Genomic DNA, 26,815 nt, shown 5'->3' on the forward strand with positions numbered 1-26,815 from the left:
GAGGATAAGAATGGTAGCAGTGGTGACAGAAATTTAGTCTGTTTATGGTATGATTGTACACTTACTGTAGGCTGTTAACATGTAACTGCAGACGGTACACCCAATCAAGGTTAATTGTTGTGTCTTTCATCAGATTTTAGAGGAGGCAGACCTTGATGACGACAGCCAGCTGTCGTATATGGAGTTTGAACATGTGATATCACGAGCACCTGACTTCCTCAAGTAAGTCAAATCATTGGGAAAATTTAGTGATAATTTTTCCATTGTCATGCTGCAAATAGCATTCAGTTGACAAACTTATATTCTATACTGTATTGGCTGTTTAGGTACGAATGTCAATGGGATTGAATCATCTTTGACCTCTGACAATCTCACCTCTGATCTTGTATTTTTGATTTATGATTTTCGAATTTCTGTTACATTATTTTCTTGTATTCCATGGGCTCCCTTGGAAATTAGCCTCAACGGCTGAAGGGACCACCCATTTTTTCGTAAGATAAATAAATAAATAAATCTTTTTCTCTACAGCACTTTCCACATCCGCATATGAATTTCTCTGGAATTGGACACAAGAAGTTGCCTTAATTCTCCCTGATGCCACCTAGCAACTCTTCTCAGCAGTGCAGTATGGGGGTCCTCAGCAGCAGAGGCAAGATCCTGCGGGCGCTTCACCCCAGGGTCAAACAGCTCCTGTTCGCTACTTAGGAGAGTTGTGTGCACACCAAACCACTGCGTGCACTACTAAGAGTAGCCCAGAGCCTTTGGCTTATTACCAAGTGGTAATATTCCAGGAAAATTCCAACAGATGAAGAAAAGGAAGCCTAGGGTTCGTTAGCAGTCTTAGCCATTTCTTACAAATAGATATTCCTCTACTTTTTTGCTTCTAATGTAATTGCATGGAGATTGCAGTCATGACATGTATGCCAAAAAGATGACTTCTAGTCCGGACTGAAACACACACCATACGATATACCTTTAGTATGTGTGAGATTATTCCAACAGACGGCACCTGAAGGTATCCAAACCCATTTGACATAACTATGGTGCAGGGATGTCCTTGGAAAGATGATCATTGTGTATCTTGTATTCATGAGAGAGCTTCTGAGAACATGTATGGCATTATCTGCTGTTGTAGTCATGCGATGTGCATTTCAATACAAGCATTTCCTTATTCATGACCAGTTGTTTGGTTAGGACCAAAACTGTCACAATTTTCCTCATGCACTGTGAATGTACCAGCAAAATTGCTATGCAGCTAGACTTCCCATTAACATCACAAGTGAAGTAACTACATTTACTTCTTATGATTTAGGGATACTTCTTAATGTTACATTTACAATTGTGTTAAGCTTGGAGTGAAAATCTTTCACTGTGTGGGTGGTTAACTTAATAGGGCTTCTAATATTTTTGTTGAAAAAAGACTAAAAAAAGTTACATTGTTGGTTGCAACCTTGTGAATTGTACGTGTCAGAGGAAGTACTGTGCATTTCTGTACAGTATTTGTGTAATGACAAGCTATTCCTCATTGCAGTGTACAGCATTTGACTTTTAACTCCTGTAACACTGATCTGTGGTGAGGCCTGGACAGTTGGGAAATGTTGCTGACCACACGAATGTGGGATATCACACTGTCAGATGACGAAGTTGTATATATTACCTTGTAAAGTTGAGGAAGGGGAGATGTTCAGTTGAGGGGTACATCTCGCCCTTGGTTTAAGTCAGTACGTCTGGTACATAACTGTTAGTTTTCATATTTCACAAGTTCCAGGAGAACAAGTAGATGTACAATGATTAAGATGAGATATTCAGATGTACAGGTCCTTTTGAAAAGTAGCTCTGAATTGAACTAGGATTAGCCTGATCACACAGATTTTCCTCTCTGTGATATGAAAAAAGAGGTTTTACCTGCATCTTTTCCAACATGCCAGTAGGTACATTTGTTTGCCTTGTAAAACATGTACTTGGTACTGCAGTAAAACAAGTTTTGTATTCAAGGCATAAGTGGTACAAACATGGGAAATATGATGAGTTAATGTCAGATACACATTGTGTACCTTCTTTGCAGAGGCCATTGAACCTTTGTATCTCTATTCAAATGACCATACCAAATTGATAAGTTTTGCCACTTCTGACCATTGCATACCTGTTTGCAGCTTTGTCGTGCTTTACAATACTCAGGTTTGTGGTAACGACTGGAATAAGAGCTATTGTCTTTTTGTGGCTGAAGAGGCCAGTGCAAATATTGTATATACTGTTGAAAGGCTGTGTAATGACTATTGGTAATGTATTGAAGTTTTCAGCAGGTTTCATCTTCTGGGTTATGTGTTTCAAATTTTATGTCTGTTGTGTAGAACTTGTGTTTTTCAATTTACTATGTTCGTTGTTCTTATTACCAGTAACCAAAGTGGCTTTCTGTGCAGAGGCATAGCGATATAGATATCTACCAGTGATTGTATATAATGTCGATGGAAGTGTATTCTGTACCAATGTCATCACATTGTACTATGCATGGCACCAGATCTCCTGATGCAGATTTGTTCAGGACCTTTGCTGTTCAGTGCTTCACGGACAAACTGTTCTTTGCACAACTGGAGGCTAATATGCAGCAAAATGCCCTTACTTCACATTTTTTTCATGTCTACTGTATCATTTTGGCAAAACCTAAATCTTTGCTAGCTTGTCTATACATTTACATAGAAAGTATAGCATCAAGGTTGATTTTCCTAGTCTCTGATCAAAACAAACTGCCAAACATTACAACATGACTTTGACGAGTTTGTGAGCTACAAATCACAAATAAGACAAGGGTTTTCTTGTTGGCTGGATATTTATCTAATTCCTACTGCCACAATTTGAGAGTCGTACATGTATTTGTAATGCTGAAAAAAAGCATTATTTCGTACTTGAGGTGGTACATGTATATCATGTCTTGTACTAAACTAATTTTTTGTCTCCTAAGTTAGACTTGTAATAAAATAGTTCTCAATCAAAAGACCATTCCAGAATCTGCTGTCAAACACTACAATCTAAAGAGGGCATAAACTGCTCCGTGATCTACAGTAGGGGCAGGGCCAAAAGGAATTGTCTGGGAAGACTTGATATTTTGAATGTCAATCTGTACAACAAGGATTTGACATTTCGCAGGAACACAGAAATAATATATAGAAATCCCATAATATATAGGATAAAAATGTAAATGTCAAAATCATCCAACATGTTTACATTCCCCCATGTTTACTGGCCTAACCTTTACCTTAACAACTTAGTGTTTTTTTTTAGTAAAGAAAGGGTGGAAGTCTGGAAATCAACCCAGATTAGTGTGAGAGAGGCCCTAGTCTACTGACCAAATCTGTGAACTAAGAAAGGAGAAAAACATGCCTGAGCTGAAGCATTGGTTAAAATATACAAGTCTGCTATCGATACAGTATTTCTTGTTGAGGCTGGGCATTATCTGAGATCAGTGGTTATTTTCTTATGCTTAGATGAACTTTGCCATGCAGCTTATGAACTTGACCTGTTGAAACCAAGGAAAGTCAATAAAATGCCTTTCTTTTCCATAAGCCAGCTTGTTGCTCTGTTACATTGATTACTCTATAGAAATGCCAGCCGCAAAACAAATTCACTACGTTCTGACCACGACACAAACTATTTGTTTCTCAAAGGCTTTTGTAACTATGTGTAACATAAACCATGGCTTATTCATTCATTGTTTTGTCAGTCATCCTAAATTTCTTGCAGCTATCTGTGGAACCAAAACTCCTCATCACAGAGCAGTGTTAGAACAATATTGCCAAGTGTATAGGCAAAAGTACCAAGTAAACACACAAAACTCCAAGGTTTTAAGACGTCTTTTCAAGTTTATTGTTCTCCCATTAGAGGGAACTATATATTGTTTTGCACACCTAGGCCTTGGACTTGGACTCCCGGAGGGACGACTCGCGTGCTGACGAGCGGCGCTTGGCGTGTGCTTCACGCTCCTCCTTCTTTCTCTTGGCCAGGAGCTTGGCATAGGTGGCCTCCTCCTCACGTTGCTAAGTGAGGAAAAAATACACAATTATAAACTTGGACATACCTGTTCTAAATCAAATACCTGTCCTCATATATGTATAACGCTTCCTGCATAGTAAACTTAGAAGAAACATTTGCGTAGACCTACAATCAATGCTCTATGTCTAAAACAGGAATCGGGATCACAAAGATTTACCTTGGCATAACGTCTGCGCTTCACTGCCCTCATGTGTCTCTTACGCTGAAGGCGTTGAGGGGTGATCAGTCGCTGGATCTTTGGAGACTTGTACTTCTGCTTCTTACCTAAGAGAAATGTGTAAGGATACCACTAAATCTCAACATGCTCCAATCAATTATCTAATACACTACCTATGTTTAGATAACCACAATTACAATATTGCAAATAATCATTACATTCAATTTAACACGACAATTCAGCAATATTACTCTTAACAGAAAATATCCTCTCTTATAAGCAGAAGTCTTTACTGTCACTCTACAGGTTATAAGCTGTGAAGCTGCTTACTAGTACTGAACATCTCTACTTCGTAGTACTTAACATCTCTACTGAAGTAGCCATTTAGGCACCAAAATTGTATTGATTACCAAGTTATGCAGCTGGGGGTAGGATAAAACAAAACTAAGATTTTTCCAAACTGCTACCCTAACTTCTTAACAAACATGACAGAGACTGACCTTCCTTGAGTGGCAAGGGACGCCTGACCACGTACTGACGTACATCGTCTTCCTTGCTGAGATTGAAGAGCTTACGGATCCTGCCAGCACGCTTGGGACCCAAGCGGCGAGGGATGGTGGTATCAGTCAGTCCCGGAATGTCCTGCTCACCTGTAATAGATGATGAGAAGAATCTTACAAACACCTACAGACCTTGCAAGGCACACTTTCCTCTATAACTTCATCTACAATTCCTGCAATTCAAAATTCTCCCTTTGGCACAAAATTTGAACTGGTAATTCAAGACTGTGCAGCAGTAGGATGGAACAGAAGATGTTGAGAAGACTTTCCATCTTATGATTTTGTGAAGAATTCTTACAAAAACAGGATTTGAAACAGTTCAGGTATTTCTCAAGTCTCCCCAAACTGTTTTCAAATTTTGTACAGTTCACACATAATTATATGACTGGTTTACTCAAATTACTGTAGGTTAGCTGTGGCTGCTACATGGACATCTTAACTCATGTTAATATTATTTGAATATCACAAACTTTCAAACTAATTGACAACACTGTGCAGAACTGTCTCACCCTTCTTGAGGATGACAAGGTTGAGCACCGACAGATTGCTATCCACGATGCAGCCCCGGACAGACTTGCGTTTGCGCTCTCCCGTACGGCGGGGGCGATAGCAGGAGTGGCCCTTCGCCAGCAGCAGACGCACACGGCCGTTGGTCAGAACACCCTGCTTCATGGGGAAGCCCTGCTTGTCGTTTCCACCACTGATCCTCACGAGATAACCCTGCAAATTAAATTGTTCTTCATTAATCACTTAAAATGAAACAGATTAGAACAACTTGAATGTTTAACGTTACTTATAACATGCCATCTTTGCAAAGAATTACTGTTCAATAAAACGTTATCAAGATCATGATGAGACACTACAGTATGTATTATGCAAGCAAACAAAATATGACAGATGCTACAGTGTATGACCGCACCTTCCATTCATCTCCAAGGCTTTCAGCTGTCATCTGATGAGACATGCGCTTCTCGTAGAAAGGACGAAGTTTGCGCTCATCATCCACCTCAATGAGCTTCTGGCAGCCCGTGGCCGGGAACGAAATGTTGATCTGGAGAGCAAAATGGCAAAGATAATCAGACCCCGGCATGCGGCACGGTCAAATGAGACAGTTTCATTGAGAAGTTTCATAATTACAAGAGACATACATAATTTAAACACCTCACCTAATGACATGTACACAAGAATAAAATATGGTCAGCCTCAACATCCCACCCCCCTCCCACACCTTTATTGCAAAATAATCATATCACTGTTAAAAGGTTCAAAACAAAGTAAAATATCACGTAACGATCAACATGTACATTGTACCTCTAAAAAAAGTTCCAGTAAGTGATACATTTCCATTCTTCGGTGCGAGAACGACAAAATACCTGCCAAACAGTGCCAAGTCCAACACACACTATGGCAGTCATCTGAGGACGATATCGCAACACAGAACCAACGACTCCACACAATCCACCTCATCCTATCACTTTTGGATTGCGATACTTCACAAAACTATATTCTATCAAAACTTAAGATGCCATACAGTCAAAACATGTTGTTAGTTTTAAGGTCGATCCCATTTTAACACAGAAAACTTAAAGATAACTTACCTTCATGGTGAAGCTTCTCCGCCTCGCATGAGACGGTGGCCGAAAAAGGACGACGGAAGTCTCGCGCACTCCAACATAGTCTCGCGAGATTTACACGTGCCACTGTGTGTCAAAGGTCACTAATTACAAGTCGAGGATTGATTTTTATAAGATAATGACTACATTAATAGTACATTTCCTAAAATTTTGATGATTTTCACACAAGCGTAATGATGTTTATCAATGGTATATTGGAATGTAATGATTTTCGGACCCCGGAAGTAGCAACAACCAATGACCTTTGAACTTTCCGACATGCCCAGGCTTGTTTTGGCGGGAAGCCTTGTTGTTTGAGTCGCGATCATTTAATTCTTTTACCTGCGTCCTACCACGCGTCAAAACAACAGACCTCTTGAACCGGTGGACGTGGACATGCTAGACGTTTGCATTGGCCAAATTATGAAGGTATTACATATTATCGTCACGGTATGTCGATTTTGTTTGGAACAAAAACAGCGATCTATCGATCGTACAGTTTAGTTTCGGACTTCGGATAGATGCTGATTGCGGTATGTACGTAATAAAAAGTCAATGAGTTTTTAAATGCCATCTATGAATTATGTTTCTTTCAACACTTCCCGTAGTGTACATGAACATGGACTTTAGTCAGCCAGACTTGAGTCAGAGCGATGAGACGCCGTGCTTCATGGTGGAGAACTCCCAGCTGGAGACCAAGGCGGAAGGAGACTACTGTAACAGTGATGGGGAGGACGTCATCTTCAGACACAAGATGTTAGCGAAGTTATCAGCTCTGAGGGACAGCAGTACCAGTCCTATCATGGTCAGTCAAATGTACAAGTACTATTGTAAAGCTAACTAGATGCCAGAAATTATACACACTTTCAACGATTGCTTATTTGCTATCTAATGACATCAAGTAATGTAGCTGATGACAAGTGTTCTTTCTCAATCTCATGTCACTTTGATCTCCAACATGTGACATGCAGGAAGTAGAGATGATGGCAAATGGACACAAATGCCACATCACCATGGCAACAGGTGCACCAGGCCAACCAGGAGGTAGCCAGCATCCTGGACCATCAGGTCAGTTTTTGTGTATGGTCGAGAGATCTGAAATTCTGTGTTTATCTGTGTCGTCGGTCATAGGTTTAGCAAAATAATGTCTGATGTCATTTTATCAGCAATAAACATATCTAACAACTTCCATTAAAAGATTTTGCAAAGCTCCAAGAAGTTGCTAATGATAAGTTCTCATATTTACACTGCAATTGAAATGATACAGTAATGTTATGCTTACTTGTTACAGGTATCTGCTTTGTTTATGCCCAAGTGTTCCATATGGCCTGGCCAGTTTTACTGCAGGTATTTTTTTGCAGCCCTCACAACAGAATTTTCAATCATTTTATATCTCAATATTTCTTCATCAGGTCCTCAAAGTGCCGGGGCCTCGGGATCAGGTAGCCAAGGTGGAGGAGCAGAGGATGATGGGAATGGAGGGGCAGAGCCAGGTGGAGGAGGAGGCGGGGGTGCCGGTGGGGGAGGTAAGAAATTCATTTCATTATTTATTCATCCTTTTTTGACAGAGCTCTCTAACCTGAAACCAGACTGGTGCAACTGTGAGCCAATCTATTTTCTACTACATGTACATGTATGTGGACTACCAATCCATTCTAAAAGTAAGAGAGCTTTATGTGAGTGGCCAAAGAGAACAGCTGCAACCAGTTGATAAACTATTGTAGTCATGCTGAAGAAAAGTGTACTATTGTGGTAATGTGGTTCCATGTCCTTTGTTCATGGTTCCATGTCTGTTACCCTGTAGGTGATGGAGGTGGTAATGATGATGATAACGATAACGATGAAGAGGAAGGAGGTGATGATAGCCATCATGAGGAGGAGGCAGACACATCGACCTCCACTCCGCAGAGCAGTGGAAATAGCAGTGGCAGGTAAAGGGAACAAAGAGTGGGATGGAAAAGGAGTATAACTTTAGGTCCTCACTGTAAACTAGTGGTCACACTGGGCAACCCTGGATAAACATCAAATATCAAATGAATAAAGAATTGTTGGAACTAATTGCTGACCTTTTTTTTGTACCTTTCTCACTGTATCACAAACCATGGCTGTAACTGTTCCTTGTCATCTCTACATGCCTCTTTCCAAAGGAGCAAAGTAGATCAAACCATGAGGTAAATTCACTATTATCTGTTCTTGTGAGACTGTGACACTTCTGTTCTCTGATAAGATTTGGGTATTAATGTGTACACAAGGTGTACCTACTGGACTGTTTGTTACCTTCCAGTAGGAGCTCCTTACCTGGACTAGTCCGGCCCCTCCCCAGCACAGTCACACCTATAAAAGTCATCCCTGTGCACGAGATACAGCAGAGTGAGGGGGAGATGTCAGCTCTGTCAGAAACAGGTGACTCTTACTTGTCTTTACTGTTTATTTCTCTGTCCTGTACTCTAGCTAAATTGTAAGATCGTATTTGTGTGGCTGGCTTTAATGTCATAGTATAGCCTTTAGCCTTCTCCCTGCTGTCTAACCCCATAACCTATAGAGCATGGGTAACCAAGCGATTACTTCTGTGTGCTTAAGTTGCTTAATTTGTTTTGTGTCATTGTCCCATAGAGGGACGACGTGAAGTAGACACAGGATCAGAGAGTGAAGGGCTGGGTGGACTTAGTGAAGCATCTACAGCCCTTGTGACTGACTCAGAAATGTCTCCTGCTCGTAGGAGTGTGCCTCATCTAACTAGCCCTGGTAGGAAACTCTGCTATTGTTCTATATGTGATATTCCATGTCAACTGTGTAATGGTGCTGCCAGTGTCAGATGGATGTTAAAAACCCTTGTCTATCCTTCTGCCTACCCTTGCATCAAACTTTTTTTCCTAATAGACAAGCAAGCTTGCACTTAGCCATTTAATTTAGTGTATCATAGCATTTTGTACTGAACACACAATTTGATTTGCCATCTTCAAGTCATAACATTGTCTCAAGGACTGTTCTGTCTTTTTACAGGTACCAGCAAGCTGAGTGGCAGTAGTAAGCTGAGTGGCAGCAGCTCCAGTGGCAGTGTCCAGCTACAGTCCTCAACCATCAGCACAGTCAGCTCATTCACTAGCAGCTCCAGTGGGTCCAGCAGCCACATAGAAACTCCATTAAAAAAGTCGCCCAGAAAATCTCCAAGAAAGTCTGAATCTACGATTAAGATGTCTCCCTTGATAACGAAGTCCCCAAAGAAGTCTCCTCACAAGTTTCCCAGGAAGGCCGGCCAAACAAAAGAGTCCCAAATGAAGGCAAGAAGACGTCTTGGTGAGGAGGAGCTTTCTGCAGCAAGGGTAAGATGTGAATTTTTTGGTAATGGTATGGCTTGGTGGATGACAAAAGTTCTTGTAATGTTTATCCAAAGGAGAAAAGACAGTATGATTGTTATATTGCATGTTTTGCTACACAACTATATATTAGTATTAGCCATACTTTGATTCTTTATATTTTCCATTGTCTGGAGAAGTATTTTCTCAACATGATGGCTTGTTATATCCTAGGATGCAGAGGCAAAACCGCCAGAGGAAGAGAATACAAAGCCAGAGGGAGGAGGGTCAGGTAGCAGTGGGGCAAGTAATAAGATCCACGAGCACACGTCAGGGGAGCTGCGTATGGAGGTACACACTGCCATGGAGGAACAGCCCTTGAGTATACCTGACTCACAGCCCACAGGAAGGCCAGACTCGCCTAACCCACTGTCTTCACAACAGGATATGTTTTTAGAAGAAATCCAGAGTAAGTCACTATTATACTCCTTCTTTTGCTCATGATACCTGTTCTAGACTGGGAGGACATCTGTTCATCGTATACAACATGGACATGACTAATGTGTGGTGGGCTGACCCCTGAGTATAACTACTGTTCATCGGATTGATGCTTCATTGTCGATATCATTACCATAATATCCCACATCAGCATATGTACTCCTGCAGTTCCTGTAGTACTTGCTCATAATTTACACCAAAGTTAAGTTCAGTGCAGCTCATGTGAGCTCTCAATCAACGTCAATCCATCCATGAAATGTACTATTAAAATACCTATTACTGTTTTGCCCATTTGCTTTTTGCTTTCAGGACCCCAAGATGAGCATGCCCTATCCACCCCAGCTGAAAACCTGGGCTGTCTGCAGCTGTCAGGAGAACCCATGTTAGTGCAGGACACCAGTCTGTCATCAGAGGGGTAGGAACATGACTGCACATTTTTGTAGGAACCAATTACTTGACATGGTAGAATCATGAGACAAACAACAGAACTATCATGATTTGTAGATGATATACAAATTGTTAAGGTTATTCAGAACGCTATTTTGGTGATTTTAAGTTTCCTCTGTTTTACCATTAAAATTTCTTGAAAGAGTTATGGTTGCAATGAATATTGATAGCCTATGGTAAGATGTTACTACTTACGAATTTAGAGACCATATGGTTGACGTCATCATATTTTATTGCCCTTTTTATTAATTTCTTTAGAGAGAAAATGCAGCACTTTGGTAATATCATACAGGTCAAAACTGCCATCAACATATGCATAACCATCAAACGTACAAACATAGAATACTAGTAACTGATTTTGATTCTGTTCAACAATTTCAACCTGTTGTCACATGTTACAAGATTCACCTGGACACAAATTCCCTCCATATTCCAGAGGTTCTGAGAATGTCATCTCCCCCTCACCAGAGGCGTACGGCCACACCCCACACATCATCCCATCCTCACCTACACAGGACACACAGGAACAAGGTAAACATGCATGCCAATTTGATAAACTTGCTGTTGAGATCTGGCTTCATCATTACCATCTGGTCAAGCTTACCAACTTTTGTGATCTTCAATATTGATCTATTGTTATATAGATCACCCTGTGGAAGTTGCAGAAGACCCTCCTGTTCCGTCATCACCAGCATCGTCACAGACTGCCCAGTCTGTGCAAGAACTTGTAGATCATCCATGGCAGCCAAGTGAACCACAGTGGTCCCAGGTAACATTTTCTTCTATTTATCATATTCAAGATTTTTACACACTGTCTCTGATGATGTCCTTCAGTTTGCCAGATTAATGCCAGATTGTATATTATTATATAATAAGTATTATCACCTTGTTGAATTTTCTTCCAGGATCTGCTTGCATCAGGTCCAGATGAAGACCAAAGTGTGAAGTCTGCTGAGATGACTAAGGACTCAGCCAGCCGACCTCCCTCCCTACACCTGCAGCTTTCTGATACACAACTTACATCAGGTCCTGATGAAAGCACATTACAGGGAGCGAACAACAAAGCTGATTCAGCTTTACCTACAGAACAAACCAAACCAGAAGGACTAAAGAGCAATGAGACTGAAAGTTCCTCCTCCTCTGGGAGTAGTCAGACAGGCAGGAGGAGTGAACGGCAGGAGTTAAAACAAGCTCTAGACTTCTTGAAAGGAATGTTTCCTAGTCTGGATGAGGACATTCTAAGCAGTGTTTACAAGGCGCAAAATCGTTCCCTGGAAGCTGCCATTGAGCAGCTACTGGAGATGAGCCAAGGGAGTGGAGTGATCGGAGTGTCGGTGGAAATGACAGAGGATGTGCCAATAGAGAAGAAACCGGAAAGTGTGACTGTCAGGGTGCAATCATTAGGAAAAGCTGAAGGCAACAGTGTTCAGAAGAAACATGTTTCACTTTGGAACATGGCAAGCACCAGCAAAGATGATCTGCAGACATCATATAGCCAGGTTGAAATGATCGGAGAAGATGGGAGCCAAGAAAAAGAGGAAATCAGAAAGTCTGATGACAATGAGAAGCAAGATGTGACAGAGGACATCGCCCTGAAAGAGGGTGGTGACAGGTCTTTGCAGAGGGAAGATAACACTGATGAACAAGAAGAAGGCTCTGATGTACAGGACAATTGGGCACTTCATTTTACCCCATCCTTGGATGGTTCCCAGTCCCAAAACTTGCAAAGTCGGTTGAGGGAAATGAGTGGGGACTTAGACCAGTCCACAGAGCTAGAGTTAGCACCAAGCCAGCTGCTCTTCCTACCTCAAGCTACCAACCAGCCGAAGGGACCAGCTCCTACAGAACATTCCAGTGAAGAAGTGGAACATGTAGCTGTCACAGACACCAGTTCCCAAAAAGGTGAAGAAGCAGACAAGGGTTCGGGTGTTGAGGAGGAAGCTGACATTTCAGTTGCAGAAGAAGGTAGGACCTTTTGACCAATATTTTTTCTCCTCAATATTTTTTTAAATTTTTATAAAGTCTCTGTCTCTTTAAAGAGTCAATACAGAGATGGTTGGTAGAAGCTATGCAGGATACATGAGTAGAAAGACAGGAAAGAACTAAAATGAATCAAGTCTTGCCAATAGATGATGTTTATGTTGTTCCCTTGTGATGTAGATGGCAAAGGAGAGGCTGCTCTCAGTGCTGGCCACAGTAAAACATCCAAAGAAGATTCCTGCATAGAAGTTGTTCTTTGTGATACTGAAAAAGAGGAGCCACTAGGAGACAACAGGGCAACACCTTCAGCACAGGCCAACAACTCAGAGTCTTCAGGTATTGGGACAGAACATTTATTATCTCAAATGAGAGAATGATACCAAAATATTAACATAATGCGTACATATTATAGGCAACACAACTTCTTTCTTTCCATCTTAACTGCTTCGTTCGTTAAGAAGACTAAATGTTTCTGCATTGTTTTCTGCCCTCTAGTTCCCTTCCACCTTGCACTCCCCAAAGATGGAGGGCTGTTCCGACCGATTGCCACCACCCCTCCCCTCATGAAAGCCAAGCGCCCCCGCCTGCCCAGACACAGCACTCCCCTGCCTGACTACACAGAGTCTCCCACGGACACCACACCAACTAGTGCAGTCACTAGTGCTGTCACCACCCCTGAAGGGAATGGTAGTGCCTTTGCTGACCCAGGTTCCAGTGGGGGGCAGGGACCAACCACTCCCGCCAATAGGGGTGGGCAGCCTGGGGCAGGGCCTCCACTACAGATGAGGATGGGAGCTGTACTGGAGAGCCAGTCAGATCATACACAGGAGGACAACCAGCAACCTCTCTTTCAGCTACAAAGTGAGTTTTTAGACAAGCCATTTAATGGAAACTTTTTTTTTGCATATTGCATAATCTAACAAAACAGCTGAACATGATCTTTCTCTATGGAAAACGTTGGAATTTTGTATGCAAGTATGTAGCCTAATTTTAAGCTATCAAAGGCTACATATTATCCTTCTTCCTATAGCCTAACCCTGTAATTGATAGAAAAAAGAGAATTGGTAGACAAATGGCTATGTCAGTACTAGTGTTCTATATTTTAATGTTGTGGCCCTTTCCAGAACCCCCAGAGCTGGATGCTGACCGGCTGAAGGCCATCAAGGAGAGTCCCAGCAAACTCCCCTCCCTCTTCACCAGGGTGAGAGAAAAGGTCCGGCCTCAGCAGGAGGAACAGGACAGCAGCTCTGAGGAAGATGATGCACCTCAGCCAGCGGACAGGTAACAGATAATGTCTTTTAGACAAAATTAGCTCCATTTATAGATACATTTTTGTGGTGTTCACTGTAAGAGTGATTGTACTGTATGCGATTAGACTATATTCTGTAGCATGTGTATTGTTGATGTTTCTTGATATATTTCTCCATAGTGAAGACTTGTTTGGTCCTCCTGTAAGCAGCAGGAAGACGGGAAAGAAGGGGAAAGGCCGCAAGAGGAGGCCAGTTCAGTTATCCGACTCTGAAGAGGAGTCAAAGATTAGCCAGGCAGATGTGATGGAAGTTCCTCAGGAACAGCACACATGTGGAATAACCCCAGAGAAGATGGAGAAACCTGAAGTTAAGGCTGAAGCACAGACAGAGCCACCTGAGGAGATAAAGGATTCCTGTCAGTCAGCAGCCAGGGAACAGTCTCCTGACAGCAAGTCTAAAGAGAGGGAAGAGCCAGTTCACCCTCTCACAAAGTCCCAGTCTGTGTCATCTAATGCAGACACCCTGGAGTACTGGAGAAGTAGTGAGGAGGGAGAACAGATGCCTGGGCAGCTGGGTCCAGATGAGACTGGAAAACAAGGACAAAGAGAAGGCGAATCAAGTGATGACCATGCACAACTCATCAAGAAGAGAAAAAGATCCCCAACTGCTACAGAGACAGTTGCTACCTCTCATACTACTGAAAGAGATGAGATACCTGCTGTAACAGAAGATCCAAAGACTCCTGAAAAACTGCCAGGAGAAGAGAAGGATCCTTATGAGTACACTTCACAGGTAGGTACTGCTTAAGTCAACATGTGTTAGCCTTCAGTAGAAAGCCTTTGAAGTAGGATGCTTTTTGACTACAGTGTTTTCGATCTTTCTATTCAGGGAAAAGCTGTCGGATCAGAAACGACAACTTTTTTCTGTAGTATTGCCAGTAGGGCAAACTTAGGAACTTGAAGCTGGATCAGGTTTATTACGTCAAAGGGAGGTTATATCATCGGCATCTATACCATAGATTCCTGGATAAAGTTCTCTCCCTCGATTCTGAACTAGTAGCAGACATATCTGGAAGACTGAAACAGGTTTTTTTAAATCACAGTCAGATATTTCTGCAAGATAGACTTAATGGATTGAATCCCTGTAGGTGAGCCCCATTCAGGACAGGAGAAAGAGGAGGCAGGTGGTGGCAGCAGGGTTGGGAAGTCCACCAGCTTCTATCCCCACATGGAAGGGCCCCTCTACACAGTCAGCTTCAACAACCAGGGTAGTGGGAATACAGGTAGGTCAAACCTGTGGCTGTTATACATGGGAAAAATTATCTTGGCACATTATAATATTAGATTTGGCTCTATGGGGTATTCAATACTGTGTAAGATAATTCTAGGCTACATTTTGGCAATAAAGTGACTCTTGCCACCAAAGATATGAAGAACAATTGTGATAATTATTTGATTGCTGTTATCTCATTTTCAGGCAAATACCCAACCATCACCTACAAGAAAAACCTCGAAAAAGAGGAAAGAAGTTCAGCCCAAATCTGCAACACTTGGGGCACATGGTGGGGGAACCTCCCCATCAGGACGTGGTTCAACCCCAAGTGCCCAGGGCATCAGCACAGAGCAGGGACAGCCCACTGGTGGGGATGGGGGTGAGGAAAAGGAGGAGGGAAGAGGAGATGGGAAGAGGATGGCAGGAGATGGAGATGGGGAAGACGGCCAACCGCCTCGGAAAAAGGTGAAAATCGACGAGGAAAACGACACAGAATCTGCTGGAGGGGAAGAAGAGGTGAGCGACAAAAAGTTTCTATAAAATCTGGTACAAGTTTCAGTTAGAGTACACCAGGGTAGTTGCATTTTTTGCAATGCATGCGTGATGTATCTTTTGTTTAAAAATCAGTGTGCCTGTACTCTTTCCTCCATAGAGCCCACCACAGTATGTTCGTGAGACAACCATCACCACCATCACAGAAACAATTGTCAAGAGAGTTATCACAGAGAAAATCAAACGTGGACAGAAAATTGTGGACTACCAAGTGATAGAGGTGAGCTTTAGATTTTGTGTTACATTTCTAAATATGCGTAGTCTATTAACGTACATGTACCAAAACGTACTAATTGTTCTGTAGCTCTCTAAATCTGTTTCTGTTTCTGTAGGAGACAGAGGACCCAGTGGTAGACATAGAGGAGGAAGTGTCCATCTCACCAAGTATATCCCGGACTGGCAGCTCACTCATGTCAGGGGAACTCGCAGACATCAGCTCTCTCTCTACATCAGCTTCAAAATCATCTCCCTCAAGCTTGTCTAAAAGCCTCAGCTCATCAAGCTTGAGTAGGACTAGCAGGTCTGTACATGTTGGTTGCTTTGAGTGAATTACATGTAGCTGACTTTAAACCTATATTGCCAGTATTTCAAATGAATTTAGAACCATTTGCTACTGAACGTGTGTATAGTTAATGACAATTTGAAGGACAAAAGTATTAGAATGGTTTTGCTGCTTACAGACAAAAGTTCATAGCAGAAAAAATACAGCGCTGCTTTAAAGTAACTTTGCACAAGTATTGAAACAGTTAGTCATGAGATTCTATCTTTTGGTGTTCTGTAGCTCGGGTCCTAGTGTGGCCAGTCTGGAGAGAACATCCTCCAGCCAGTCCAAGTCCTCCAGTTCCTCCCCCAGCGCAGGTGGGGATCAGAGGGGGGACACCTCCCACGGAGGGGGTAAGGACCAGGAGGGCTTCACCAAACCTGTGGGGTCACCCAGGAGACGGAGGTCAGGGATAGGCAGCCAGCTCTTGGGTCAACAGTCAAAGGTGACAAGCGGCAGTCAAAGGTGGGAGGTCAGTGAAGCTGGAACACAGACGGATGCTGCTAGCAGCAGTGCAGGCAAAGGTGCAGAGGACAAGGCTGAAAAGAGAAGACCGGAAGGAGAGGAGAAAGGGGAGAGAGAACAACAGTCTAGGAGAAGAAAAAGCAGCCGTGTGAGACAAGCAGAAGAAACAGTGAGCTCAGAAGAACTTGAGAGGGAAACAAACTCTTCTAGGAGAGCATCAACGACAGCTATACAGAAGGGATCTGACAGTACAGAAGAAGACACAGGCAGACATAGCAGGACTAGACTAGTTGGCCCCTCTGGAGAGGACAGTGGCAGAACTGCAGAAGAGGACCTGGCAGAAGCAGGACCAGCTGCACAAACATCTGAGAAGAGTCCACGGGGGCGGAGACCCAGAGGAAGGACAAGGGGCAGTCCTCGAGGCAGAGGGAAGAGAGGGGGATCATCTGCTGGGAGAAGGTCTGCAGACAGGACTGCTAAAACACCTCGAGGTCGCAAGGAAAGCAGAAGTAGCTCAGCAGCAAGGTCATCTAGGTCTTCTAGGGGACAAGAGAGTGAAGATCAGAGCAGTGAAAGTTCTGAGGAGAGAGCAGGATCTCCAGAAATTCCCTTTCAAGGGGTGCAACAGAGGCTGTCTGGAAGGAATGACAAACCACAAGAAGAAGTAACTAGAGGTGAGTGGTCATGTCAGACTGTTTTATGCCTGGAAGAAAATCATTATTGAACCCATTATCTAAAACCAGATCATATGATACAATGTTTGTTACTTCTCATTTCCTTCAGCGGTGACACTCTTTGCTGCGTGTTTAGGATGTTAGACAAGTAATATAAAGGAGAACTGCTGTATTAATTGTATGTCACATGTCTCACTTGTTTCTAGAGTCCTCAGACAGTGGAGGCTCAGAGCCGAGAGAAGGGGCTCGTGTGATGGCCTTGCTTGTGAGTGACAAGCACTGGTACCCTGGTGTCATCCTCAAGACACTGAAAAACGACAGGTAAGAGATTCTCGCAGAAACTTGGTACAGTGCATACTAGTAGTAAAGTGGTATTCTTTTTCCATACCAGAAATTTGTACTTAAACCTGTATTAGATTGAATATAAGAATTAATCCTTCCCCCTATTGTTTTCTGAAGGTACCTGGTCAGGTTTGAGGATGAGGATGAGACTACTGTCCGTCCGAGGGAAATCGCAGCCAGGAACTTGATGGTGGTGTCCCGCCTGCCTGTCAACACGGCTGTCCTGGCTGGTGTAGAGGATGTGCAGGACTGTGTCTACGCACCAGGTGGGACATGTTACTCTGAACCTCTGTCATAGGAACTACATGTAAACATTAAGGTGTTAAATGCTCTTTGATTGTGGTGACTCAATTCAGAGGAAGAATGCTTTTCAGTACATGATGATGCTGAAAAAGGATTGAAGGTAAAATATAATGCTTGATATAAATAATTTTAATACAATACTTTGACTTCAATACTTGAGATTTTTCACTTGTTTAATTTTCCAGGGATTGTTCGAGGTTACCATCACAGTGGAGAGACGGGGGCAGAAGACTATCTGGTGGAATTCAATGATGGATCCACTGTCAGGTGAGAGCTGAAAAAAAAGCAACAAAAGTTAATGACAGACCATCAGTTGGGTCCATCATTTCCTACAAGATGTACAGTTTGCCATAGAAGTTACTTGGTGCAAAAAGACTTACTAGTTTCCAGACAGTGTATAATGTTAAATGGATTTGTTGTTCTAACTACAGCCGCCGGTAGTTAAGTGTAGAGTAAGAGTAACAGTGACTGTACCATTGTCTCCCCACAGAGCACCCCATGCCAATGTAATCCTGAACCCAGAACAGGCTGCAGCATACCGGGCTCAAATCATGAGAGTTTCTGAAGTGTCTGCTTCTGTTTCTTTGGGTGAGCAAACCTTCTGTCCCCTGTTGTCCCCCTGTATTGTTACCAATCAATGACTACTTAATGGATTGTCCTATCACTGACAATAACCATGATAAAGTATTCCAGATTCTATTGTAGATCTTGATAGTTGTAGCTTTCATTTATTCCATCTGAACTGTTTTGTTTTTAACCTTGTTTTTCAGACAATCTTGTCACTGGAAAGAGGAAGAGACCTGGGACTGCTAAGGAATACAAAACTCCAGACAGAGGTAAAGCAGATTACAGCAAACAAAACATTTTAATGTTTTCAAGCATTGACTACTGGTATTCTAATGTCCCCAGTAATGACACCGACAGTGACCCCTTCCATGTACCAAATACATGTATGGTTATACTTAGCAATCATTCTGATTTTTATAGGAAGAGCAATCAGGGAAACTGAGTACAGCTCTGGAGGCACAAGCAGTAGCATAACAACTCCGAGGGGCCCACAGGCTAAGAGAAGAAGGCGGATGGAAGAGGCTGAGGAGATGGACCGGGGGACAGGACAGGCACCCAAACCTTCAACTTCTTCTCCTGTCAGAGGTTAGTCAGGCTCACATCATACTATTCTTACTATTCTAAGTCTCCCAACTTGTGATCGTAAGTACTTAATGTACCAGTAATATTGATTATTAAGCAAAAAGAATATAAACACGTCTTGACCTACTCCAGAGTAATATATATGGTGTAATGACAGCTGTTTTCCCCCCAGGTGTTCCCACCCTACCAGCAGGTATAATGGACAGTCCCCAGCCCCAGTCTGCCCGTCGCTCCCTGCGCAGCCAGGACGATCAAGGTGGGACAGACCCACGTTTGCTTTCATTTGACTAGAATACTTCATAGACATTGTCCACTGACAGGACAGTTACTGTTTGTAGTACATGTATATACCAAGAAAAAGAATAAATACTGTGCAGTCTTTTCTATCACCCATTATTGATTGCATGAATTTAATGGTGTTGATCATGGTAAATGTCTGTTGTAAATCAGTAGTGAATAGAGATTGCCCATTTCTTGGTATCCCCACTGGTTTGTAATGGTTGAAATTACATAATTTATACATGTACTGTATACAGAGCAACTGGGCCCCCTCCCTACCAACAGAAGACTGTTCAGGGGCTGTGCCTTCATCCTGACGGCTGCACCTAAAGACAAGGCAGAGAAGGCCTCAGCTGCTGCAGAGTCTCAGTCCAGTGAGGACAGTGAAGAAGGTAGGCTGTCATGAGGGAGCCTGCATGAGGATGTCCTGTGCTTCCACTAGTAGCAGTGGTGTAATGTCACCTCACAGATTCTTTCAATAAGGAACATGTTGGAAAGACAAGGCAATATTCGTCTGAAATATTGCCCTTTGCAGGCAGATATCAGTACCTATGTTATATAACAGTTTCCTGTTTATAAGAGTGTAATGAGAATATCAGGAAAAGATAGTACACTGTTGCAGTGCTGTGTTTTATGTCAGATAACAATTACATATCAATGATACATGGACTCTAACAGAGATGTGTTTTGCTTACAGAAATGAGCACCCTTCCCTACAGTAAGAGCCATGTCCAGCTCCAGATTGAGCAGGGTGGAGGGAAGGTTTACGAGGACTTCAAGAGGATGCAGGAAAGGTCCAAATCCACCCATCTCTACCTGATTGCTGACAGCTTCTGCCGCACCAAGAAGTACTTCCTGTCCCTGGCACACGGCATCCCGTGTGTGTCCCACCAGTGGATCAGGGACAGCTGTAGTCAGGTACAGGGTGGACTCTTCCTGATACTCAACCTGCAGTCTAAAGCAAAAACTTGATGAAAATGTGCAGCTGTCATATTTGTTAGACCTCGTAGCTGCTGATCAAATACAAAGCGTTTTCCTTTTTGTTTGTGCTGCTAATGTAATAATGTTGCTAGAAACTAAAATAGTTTGATTTTTAAATTGCTTTCCACACTTCAAATATAAAAGTTTTCAAGTAAAAGCACAACTATATGCTGAGGCTTGAAAGGGGCTTTTTGTGGCTCAAAACTTGCCAAATTTGATATGTATAAAGGGAAGGAAAATAAGGGTAAGACCTGATGACATCCACCGTGTTAAGTGTTGGTACCTCCTACAGGGGTGTCTACAGGACTACAAGGCTTACCTGCTGCCAGCTGGGAGGAGTCTGGAGACCAGGAGGACTGTAGAATGGTAGGAAGGTTTCCAGACAGAAGTTGTGCATTTTGTGGTGAATTTTAACTGTGGACATCTGAGTTAGGTACAAATACAGCCTTTTAGACACAGATAGCTGCTAAAGGTTATTTTATCCTGGGGTATGGTGCCCTTATTTGTGGAGAGTGGAGAAGATATTCCATAACTAGTCTTGGGAACAGGTGAGTTGACCAGAAGAAAGACTTGATGATGATTTCCCTCCCTCTATAGGCAACCACGAGGTCGAATTTTCCAGAACATGGGTGCACTTGTTGTGTCTGAAAGCAGAGACTTCAGAGACGTGTGGGCTGACATTCTGGTAGCAGCTGGATGTGTAATGGCTAAGAAGGTGTCAAAGGAGGAGGCAGAAAGTGAGTGAACTTCAATAAACTTTCTTGTAACTTGATTATAACTGGAAAAGTATCTAAATTTTTGTGTGATTAAAAGATTCAATCAGAATCCAAGAAGGAAAATGAGTTACTGTAGAATTGTAGATGTATTTTGATTTTTTTGTCAATCTTACCTTGACGATTAATGTCTGTGTATTTGAGACAGAAGATAACTCCAACTGGTCCTTGTCCCCTCCAGGTGCCCCCCTGGACTGTGATCTTGTGGTCAGTGACCCCTCGTGTCCAGGGTCCCTTGTACAGAGGGCAGGACAGCTGGGAGTCAATGTGGTGTCCACAGAGTGGGTTATCCAGTGCCTGATACACGCACACAGGGTTGGTTACACAGGACACGCAAAGTACAGGCATGACTTCAAGGACACTTAATCATGTGTAGAACAACTGTATAAAAAGTTTCACTGCCAGAGAAATATAGATTGAACTACTGGTATTATATTGGTATTATATCTTAACTGGACTACCAAACAACTAGCACAAAAATTTGCTTAATACATCTCTGAAAATGTGGCCCTACAGAATACCATTTCTGTGAACAATCATGTCATTTCCATTAAAATGTTGTAGACAATTGTTGCAAAGCAAAGTGTGACTGATGACTTGACCAAGAGTAGATGATATGGACCCTAAAGCACAAATTATGCAAGCATGTCATGTATGGAAGAGAAGTTTGAAATCTTGCGCAGTATTTTAAATCTTATCATAGTGTAAAACTTTTATGACATTTATGTTTATTGATTTTTTACCTGCCTTTCCTTTGGGGCATTTTGCATGTTATGAAGCAAACATGTTACAGTCAAATATCTCATTGTATATCTCTGTTCCGCTTTCTAATACAGTACCTGTAAAATGGGAAAGTAAATCTCCTGGTGCAAATCAGCATTTGTATGTTGTAAGTGCAAGGTCTCCCATGTTGTTGAATGTACGATGAAGGTTATCATTCCATACCAACTTTTATACATGCATGTAATGTTGCCATCAGCATATTATTATTAAAATGTTCAAGTTGTTTAATCATTGTTTGAATTTTCAATTGACAACTATGGAAGGCTATACACATTATACAATTGGTTTTCCATACCATATCCAATACCATCAAACACCTTCTACATGTATGTGCAAGTAAACAAACCTGTTCTGGCACTGAACACCATCCACACACAGGCAAACACACCTGTCCTTGGTGCTGAACAACATCCACAAACAGGCAAACATACCTGTCCTTGGTGCTGAAAACCATCCACACACAGGCAAACACACCTGTCCTTGGTGCTGAACACCATCCACACACAGGCAAACACACCTGTCCTTGGTACTGAATACCAACCACACAACAAAGGCAAAGACCTACTAGTATCTTGTCCCTGTACCAAACACTGGAAGATAGACCTGCCCTTGGTGCTGAACACTCTTTATTTGTGTGGCAACACATAAAAACACATAAAAAAGATGGCAGAAATGAAGGATCACTTTACTTTTGTCATTGGTTTTATGTGTCTATTTTCTTCAGTTTTGCGAGGTACATTGGGCCCCAGTTGGCGTTAACATGGGGCAATACAAGCTGTCCATATCTTGTTGAAGAGTCAAATCTGAAAATCTTCTGGAAGTTTTTACTGAAGTTATTCAAGTTGATGACATCTATTCTTGACTTGTTCTGCCTGAGACAAAACTCCACAACATCATCATTTTCCTTCTGTGACAGTGTGCAGGTCGCATACACCACTGTGCCACCTGGCTTCACTGCATGCAGGGCTGATCTGGAGGAAAACATCATAGACTTTACATTTTCATATTTGCATTCTGACAACAGTTAAGATTACACTGTATGGCATTAAGGCATCTGAAATATTACTGAAAAAGTACCCATAGTACTGTGTGAGGGTCAAAAGAGAGATTAGATATATTGTTGATTGTTAAAGGGAACAAACAACTCTTATACAAAAAGAAAGTGGCACGAAGAAGACAAGAATGCAAACCTCAGAAGTGAAGCCTGGAGTTGTGGCAGGTGTCTTCTGTCTTCTATTCTCATTTTCATACCAACACTGTTCTTGCTGTACAGCCAGCTCCTGTCATTGGAGCAGGGGGCATCCACTAAGACCTGTAACAAACATTGGGTTATACAGCTATGAAAACATCTGTGCAATATAAGCAGGGCAAAGATGCCAAACAAAATGATTCGTACATGTGTACAATGTATTATGCTGTCTGTGGAATGATTGGTGTTGTTTTGCATAGTACACATTCCACAAAAGTAATAGCCTTGAGATGTGTGCAGTCTAATGCATTCTGCTGAAATCACAAAGATAGGTAGAGGGAGCACAGAGGACCTTGTCAAATGTGTTTGGAGTCACATCCTGAAAGTGGACACCATTGAGTTTGGACACATCCACTCTGGTCTGCAGTATCTCCTGTGGGATGTAAGACTGCAGTGTCTCAGCCAGCCTACGTCTCCTCCACAGGTCAGGCTCATTACTGGTCAGGAGTCCTGCAGTGGTGTAGATGTTGTCAGGTTAGTAATGTTAAAATGTGATTGACAGATACTGTTGTGTGCAACAAGTATGAATCAGAAGTCCCTACTACTAGTACTAGTACACAGTGACTCTACAGTCACCTGAGGACACACCCTACTACGGAGGGATGACAAAGCGGTCCTCGTCAACCTGACGGACGAATGACACACAGTGCATAAAACACAGAACTAGGAATAGCACATTAGAACAGAACTCACTTAACTGTCCATTCGATTCCTCAACATAGACCTGCATGGACGATGGTGCTGTGAATATCAGTAACTATTCAACAAATAACTATTACCTAATTCTGCTGCCTGCAACAAGGCCAAAGACTTGCCCCCAGGAGCAGCACACATGTCCAACACGCTGTCATCCTGCTGTACATCCAAGGCCAGCACAGGCAGCAGAGAGGAAGCCCCCTGGAGAAAGTACGACTTCAGCTGCCCAGGCACGTGCTTAAGCTTAGGGAACCAAACATGTCTGTTCTCTGGGTGTATGTAAAACTTTAGACTTGATTCTGTACCCTTGTGATAATTCTGTATTCCAATGGTTTCTCCTTCTTCCCACCAGTTCAAATGGGATGATATATCACATAAATCAGATACCTTCTGCAATCCATGTTCTTGTAGAATAGTTGCTACCTTTGTTGACACCTGAGCAAAGTTGTTGAGAAGAAGGCCATTTAGTTTGGGAGCCATGAGTGCAGCCCTGATGTCACCCCAGTCTGAGCCAAACTGTTGCCCATATCGTCTGTCAAAGTGGTCCAATATGAGTTGTGATGGTGTTCTGCTGTGCTTGAATTCTCTTCTCTCTTCAACAGTATTATTAGCATACACATCACCCAGGCTAATAGCTTTAGGGTTGGAGTCATTTTCCTCTGTCCTGGATGGATGAATAGCTGTTGCAAGGCTCTCTGTTGAAAGCAGTTTTACTGATGTTTGTTGCAGTGACTTGCCACACTTACAAGTAGATGACAACAATCTGCGGGATGTTGCACTGTAAAGGTATACATGATGTAACTTTCTCTGGATTTTCCAACTACTCATCTTGTTCCAGGGCTGAAGAATCCCCGCTAAAATACGATTCAAATCACTTCGATAACTTCCACAATCACTCTTGAATAGGTCAAACTTGTTGACAACCTCTCAACGATGTATACTCACGCAACGATTCGTTTTTCGCACATTTACGACCTTACTTCTATATTTCCTGACCCGAAATGTTGGTAACGGCTTCATTTAAGTTGTCCCGAGTATGCAAATGAGGGCGTTCACATGTAAGACATTACACAGCGGTCCCACACGTATGCACCCCTAACTATTCTTGCACATCCTCACATATTCCCACTAATCCTTCCCTATCCTTACACATCCTCTCCCATCCTCCTCTATCCTTACACATCCTCACACATCCTAACCAATCCTCCCCAATCCTTACACATCCTTAGCCATCCTCTCCCATCCTCTCCCATCCTTACACATCCTCTCCCATCCTTACACATCCTCTCCCATCCTTACACATTCTTACCCATCCTCTCCCATCCTTACCCATCCTCTCCCATTCTTACACATTCTCTCCCATCCTCTCCCATCCTTACACATTCTTACCCACCCTCTCCCATCCTTACACATTCTTACACATCCTCTCCCATCCTTACACATCCTCTCCCATCCTTAAACATTCTTGCCCATCCTCTCCCATCCTTACACATTCTAACCCATCCTCTCCCATCCTTACACATTCTTACCCAACCTTACCCATCCTTACACATTCTTACCCATCCTTACCCATCCTCTTCCATCCTCACACATTCTTTCCCATCCTTACACATTCTTGCCCATCCTCTCCCATCCTTACACATTCTAACCCATCCTCTCCCATCCTTACACCATTCTTACACATCCTCTCCCATCCTTACACATCCTCTCCCATCCTTAAACATTCTTGCCCATCCTCTCCCATCCTTACACATTCTAACCCATCCTTACACATTCTTACACATCCTCTCCCATCCTTACACATTCTTACCCATCCTCTCCCATCCTTACCCATCCTCTCCCATTCTTACACATTCTCTCCCATCCTCTCCCATCCTTACACATTCTTACCCATCCTTACACATTCTTACACATCCTCTCCCATCCTTACACATTCTTACCCATCCTCTCCCATCCTTACACATTCTTACCCATCCTTACATATTCTTACACATCCTCTCCCATCCTTACACATCCTAACCAATCCTCCCCAATCCTTACCCATCCTCTCCCATCCTTACACATCCTCTCCCATCCTTACACATTCTTACCCATCCTCTCCCATCCTTACACATTCTTACCCACCCTCTCCAATCCTTACACATTCTTACACATCCTCTCCCATCCTTACACATCCTCTCCCATCCTTAAACATTCTTGCCCATCCTCTCCCATCCTTACACATTCTAACCCATCCTCTCCCATCCTTACACATTCTTACCCAACCTTACCCATCCTTACACATTCTTACCCATCCTTACCCATCCTCTTCCATCCTTACACATTCTTACCCATCCTCTTCCATCCTCACACATTCTTACCCATCCTTACACATTCTTACCCATCCTTTCCCATCCTTACACATTCTTACCCATCCTCTCCCATCCTCTCCCATCCTTACACATTCTTACCCACCCTCTCCAATCCTTACACATTCTTACACATCCTCTCCCATCCTTACACATTCTAACCCATCCTCTACCATCCTCACACATTCTTACCCATCCTTACACATTCTTACCCATCCTGTCCCATCCTTACACATTCTTACCCATCCTTACACATTCTAACCCACCCTCTCCGACCCTTAAACATCCGCTCCCATCCTTACACATTCTTACCTATCCTTACACATCCTCTTCCATCCTTACACACTCTTACCCATCCTCTCCCATCCTCACACATTCTTACCCACCCTCTCCAATCCTTACACATTCTTACACATCCTCTCCCATCCTTACACATCCTCTCCCATCCTTAAACACTTCTTGCCCATCCTCTCCCATCCTTACACATTCTAACCCATCCTCTCCCATCCTTACACATTCTTACCCAACCTTACCCATCCTTACACATTCTTACCCATCCT

General features: G+C 42.7%; 4 protein-coding genes across 5 annotated transcripts in view; 2 read left to right on the forward strand and 2 right to left on the reverse strand.

Moving 5' to 3' along the window:
* Positions 1-2,812, forward strand: part of LOC109480678 (calcium and integrin-binding family member 3-like) — a 14,756-nt gene extending 11,944 nt beyond the window's left edge. Inside the window, exons 5-6 of the mRNA XM_019782907.1 lie at positions 92-222; positions 529-2,812. Of these exons, the coding sequence (XP_019638466.1) occupies positions 92-222; positions 529-550 (153 nt within the window). The 3' untranslated portion in view covers positions 551-2,812. The remainder of the gene's footprint in view (positions 1-91; positions 223-528) is intronic.
* Positions 2,813-3,837: 1,025 nt separating this feature from the next.
* LOC109480739 (40S ribosomal protein S6) lies at positions 3,838-6,451 on the reverse strand. Its single transcript, XM_019783015.1, has 6 exons — positions 6,363-6,451; positions 5,684-5,815; positions 5,274-5,484; positions 4,705-4,854; positions 4,205-4,311; positions 3,838-4,031 (listed from the first exon to the last, which is right to left on the reverse strand). The coding sequence occupies exons 1-6, from the start codon at positions 6,366-6,368 to the stop codon at positions 3,903-3,905; spliced, it is 735 nt and encodes a 244-aa protein (XP_019638574.1). The 5' UTR covers positions 6,369-6,451; the 3' UTR covers positions 3,838-3,902.
* A 528-nt stretch (positions 6,452-6,979) lies between these two features.
* On the forward strand, positions 6,980-21,654 carry LOC109480799 (tumor suppressor p53-binding protein 1-like). Its single transcript, XM_019783111.1, has 32 exons — positions 6,980-7,182; positions 7,349-7,445; positions 7,790-7,888; positions 8,182-8,308; positions 8,991-9,122; positions 9,381-9,700; positions 9,908-10,142; positions 10,481-10,586; positions 11,055-11,149; positions 11,263-11,387; positions 11,524-12,583; positions 12,779-12,934; positions 13,094-13,459; positions 13,723-13,879; positions 14,028-14,640; positions 14,996-15,130; positions 15,325-15,636; positions 15,773-15,892; positions 16,005-16,192; positions 16,454-17,352; positions 17,559-17,673; positions 17,812-17,960; positions 18,183-18,264; positions 18,488-18,585; positions 18,768-18,833; positions 18,985-19,149; positions 19,319-19,402; positions 19,683-19,817; positions 20,123-20,343; positions 20,699-20,772; positions 21,004-21,143; positions 21,361-21,654. The coding sequence occupies exons 2-32, from the start codon at positions 7,368-7,370 to the stop codon at positions 21,543-21,545; spliced, it is 6,837 nt and encodes a 2,278-aa protein (XP_019638670.1). The 5' UTR covers positions 6,980-7,182; positions 7,349-7,367; the 3' UTR covers positions 21,546-21,654.
* Positions 21,655-22,623: 969 nt separating this feature from the next.
* Positions 22,624-24,908, reverse strand: LOC109480830 (putative methyltransferase NSUN3). Of its 2 annotated transcripts, none has more exons than XM_019783154.1 (4): positions 23,991-24,908; positions 23,504-23,661; positions 23,153-23,274; positions 22,624-22,933 (listed from the first exon to the last, which is right to left on the reverse strand). In XM_019783154.1, the coding sequence occupies exons 1-4, from the start codon at positions 24,733-24,735 to the stop codon at positions 22,666-22,668; spliced, it is 1,293 nt and encodes a 430-aa protein (XP_019638713.1). In that variant the 5' UTR covers positions 24,736-24,908; the 3' UTR covers positions 22,624-22,665. The 2 variants fall into 2 exon arrangements, with proteins under 2 accessions (XP_019638713.1, XP_019638714.1); XM_019783155.1 differs by having other exon boundaries at positions 22,828-22,928.
* Between the last annotated feature and the right edge of the window lie 1,907 nt (positions 24,909-26,815).

Source organism: Branchiostoma belcheri, unplaced genomic scaffold (genome assembly GCF_001625305.1).
Source record: "Branchiostoma belcheri isolate BF01 breed outbred unplaced genomic scaffold, Haploidv18h27 scaffold52, whole genome shotgun sequence".
In the NCBI taxonomy this organism is placed as follows: domain Eukaryota; kingdom Metazoa; phylum Chordata; class Leptocardii; order Amphioxiformes; family Branchiostomatidae; genus Branchiostoma; species Branchiostoma belcheri.